The 2,346-nt window shown below is 33.1% G+C and overlaps 1 protein-coding gene across 1 annotated transcript; it reads left to right on the top strand.

Moving 5' to 3' along the window:
- Positions 1-310: 310 nt before the first annotated feature.
- On the top strand, positions 311-2,029 carry cox20 (cytochrome c oxidase assembly factor COX20). Its single transcript, XM_073835227.1, has 4 exons — positions 311-449; positions 936-1,050; positions 1,162-1,225; positions 1,548-2,029. The coding sequence occupies exons 1-4, from the start codon at positions 423-425 to the stop codon at positions 1,675-1,677; spliced, it is 336 nt and encodes a 111-aa protein (XP_073691328.1). The 5' UTR covers positions 311-422; the 3' UTR covers positions 1,678-2,029.
- Positions 2,030-2,346: the final 317 nt, after the last annotated feature.

The following is a 2,346-nucleotide window of genomic DNA, read 5'->3' on the forward strand; positions in this document are numbered from 1 at the left end:
TGTGTCAACACTTAGTGAATCCGATGAAGCATGCATTTACACAGGATCAAAAGCTAAAACCTAAATTCTATCAAAAACTATTAACAACTTATTTTAGTGTAATGACATGCAATTAAAATAAGGCAAAACTAGTTCGTATCTCTTTTGCGCAAAAATTATTTTAAAGTTAATACACACGCATTACTATTTACTTATCTGGATAGAAACAAAAAGGTAACGAAATCTTATCTTACTTTACGACAGTATTTTATTTTTTGCCTTCTTAGCTACTGCTCTACTGGGTCTCTAAACGCCGGAACTAGCAATCGTCAGCTAACGTGTGCCGTCAGGAAACATTTATCGGCGCACCAAAAAAGTATAGGATGAATATTACACAACGAATGAATCTGTTTGCTTGATTGTATTGAAACCTAACCTTGAAAATGACCGAGGAGGGCGGTAAGAACCAAGTGGGTATTATTTTATTTAAGAATGTAAGTCGGATATTACGCTAGGGTAAAGTTCATAAGAGAAGGTCATATAATGCGCTGACCGCTATGATTGTTACCTGTTAGATACAGGACGTTAATAGATACAGTGGTACATAGTTATGATTGTTTTCATCTGATTTTATAGCAAAAAAAGTTTCTTGTACATGGTACCATGGTTTTACAATCTGATACGTAACATGGTACAGCCACAGTGCTTTGTTATAATGGTTAGGAGCTCTATTATTGTTAGAGATGACATATCTCATATGAGCAAGCTGTTAAGTTTTAATTTCATGTCAGTATGTCATGTTACTGTGATACATTTATTCAGTGAACCCAAAAATCAGTGTATTTAATGAGTGGCAAAGATACTCATTGGAGGTTTTGAAATAAGTGTACTTTTATAAAAATGAATGAATAATATGTTCAGCTATTAATTCTGTCTTAACATTACAACACTCACAGGGCGTGAAGATCATGGGTGTTCTTGATATCCAGAATACACCATGTGCCCGGGAAGCTATTCTACATGGTGCAGGCGGTTCACTAGTGGCAGGATTAGTGCACTTTTTGGCAACAAGTAAGTGTGTGATTCAACTGATCTTGACCGTAGTGTCTTACATGTTGATAATGTGTCTGTCACATTTCTGTAGTGTAATGGCTTTGTCTGCTGTCATCTTGTCATTCACAGGTAGAGTAAAGAGGTCGTTTGATGTGGGTGTCGGAGGATTCGTACTTACAACTCTGGGTTCATGGTATGTCAATGTAGTTATATTCTCAGTACCATAACACAGAAAGGTTTTTAAATTTACAGTAAGAGCTGTAATATTTTCTTTAAATCAGTATAAATAAAAAACAGTACAACAAATACTACCATGATGTAATAATACTTACATGGGTTTTTTTAGCATTCATGTAAATATGATACAATATGAATTAGAATGGGACATTGATTAATTGTTTTAAAAATAATGTCACAATTTCAAAAAATGCAACATAATCCATAAACGTTATTGACAGATTTGATGATTATCTGACCAATTATCTCAAGCTCTCTCTTTTTCTTTTTTTTTGCAGGTTTTACTGCAGATATAATAATGCCAAGCTGCGTGTTCAGCAGAGACTCATTCAGGACAGCATAAAAAATAAAGTAATTTATGAAGGCACAAATTTAGACCCCAAACGGAAGAAGACAGGGGATCAGTAAAAGTTCCTTGTCTGAGATCGTAATAATGCCTTTAATATAAATGATGATTTATTTATTGTGTAATTAAATGTTTAAAAAAATATTTCTTTTTAAATAAATAAAGTAAATGCTTTTCATTTTGATCTTGTGAATATGTTCCAAGCAGAATGTCTCTGATACACATAGCAAGTCAAGTAACGTTTATTTATATAGTACTTTATGCAATACAGATTGTGCCAAAGTTGCTTTAAAGTGTAATAAAGTCAAAGTTTTAGCTGTTAATTTGCAACAACATAGCAGACAGCAGTACTTGTTGGCAATGAAAAGTATTTTCCCAAGCTCTAATTTGAAATAAAAATACTAATTAAAAAGAGGACACACTGAATAACAGCAATATCCCTTTTCCTGCTTGTTAGCATTTGTTTCAATGGTATCATTAAGTTCTGTTGTTAAAACACATGTGATATATAGAAATCACTGCTTTATTGCATCATTGCACTAAAGGTACTGAAGCAGGTTCCAGCTAGGGGGCCCATGAATAGGTTTTGTTTGAACCTACAAACAACTGCATGAAAATATCAGTGGCATTTAAAGACATATACAGTAGCATAATCACACTTTTCCAACTATGATTTTACAAAGTTTATTAGGTAGAAATGACAAAACAGATATTTGTGTAAAACAAATTGT

This window comes from Garra rufa, chromosome 2 (assembly GCF_049309525.1).
Source record: "Garra rufa chromosome 2, GarRuf1.0, whole genome shotgun sequence".
In the NCBI taxonomy this organism is placed as follows: Eukaryota; Metazoa; Chordata; class Actinopteri; order Cypriniformes; family Cyprinidae; genus Garra; species Garra rufa.

What these genes read in the sequence shown, in the direction of transcription:
- cox20 (XM_073835227.1), top strand. Translation starts at nt 423, where the DNA reads ATGACCGAGGAGGGCGGTAAGAACCAA. An exon ending in AGGAGGGCGGTAAGAACCAA is followed by an intron (nt 450 to 935) that starts GTGGGTATTATT and finishes CAACACTCACAG; the next exon opens with GGCGTGAAGATCATGGGTGT. An exon ending in CTTACAACTCTGGGTTCATG is followed by an intron (nt 1,226 to 1,547) that starts GTATGTCAATGT and finishes TTTTTTTTGCAG; the next exon opens with GTTTTACTGCAGATATAATA.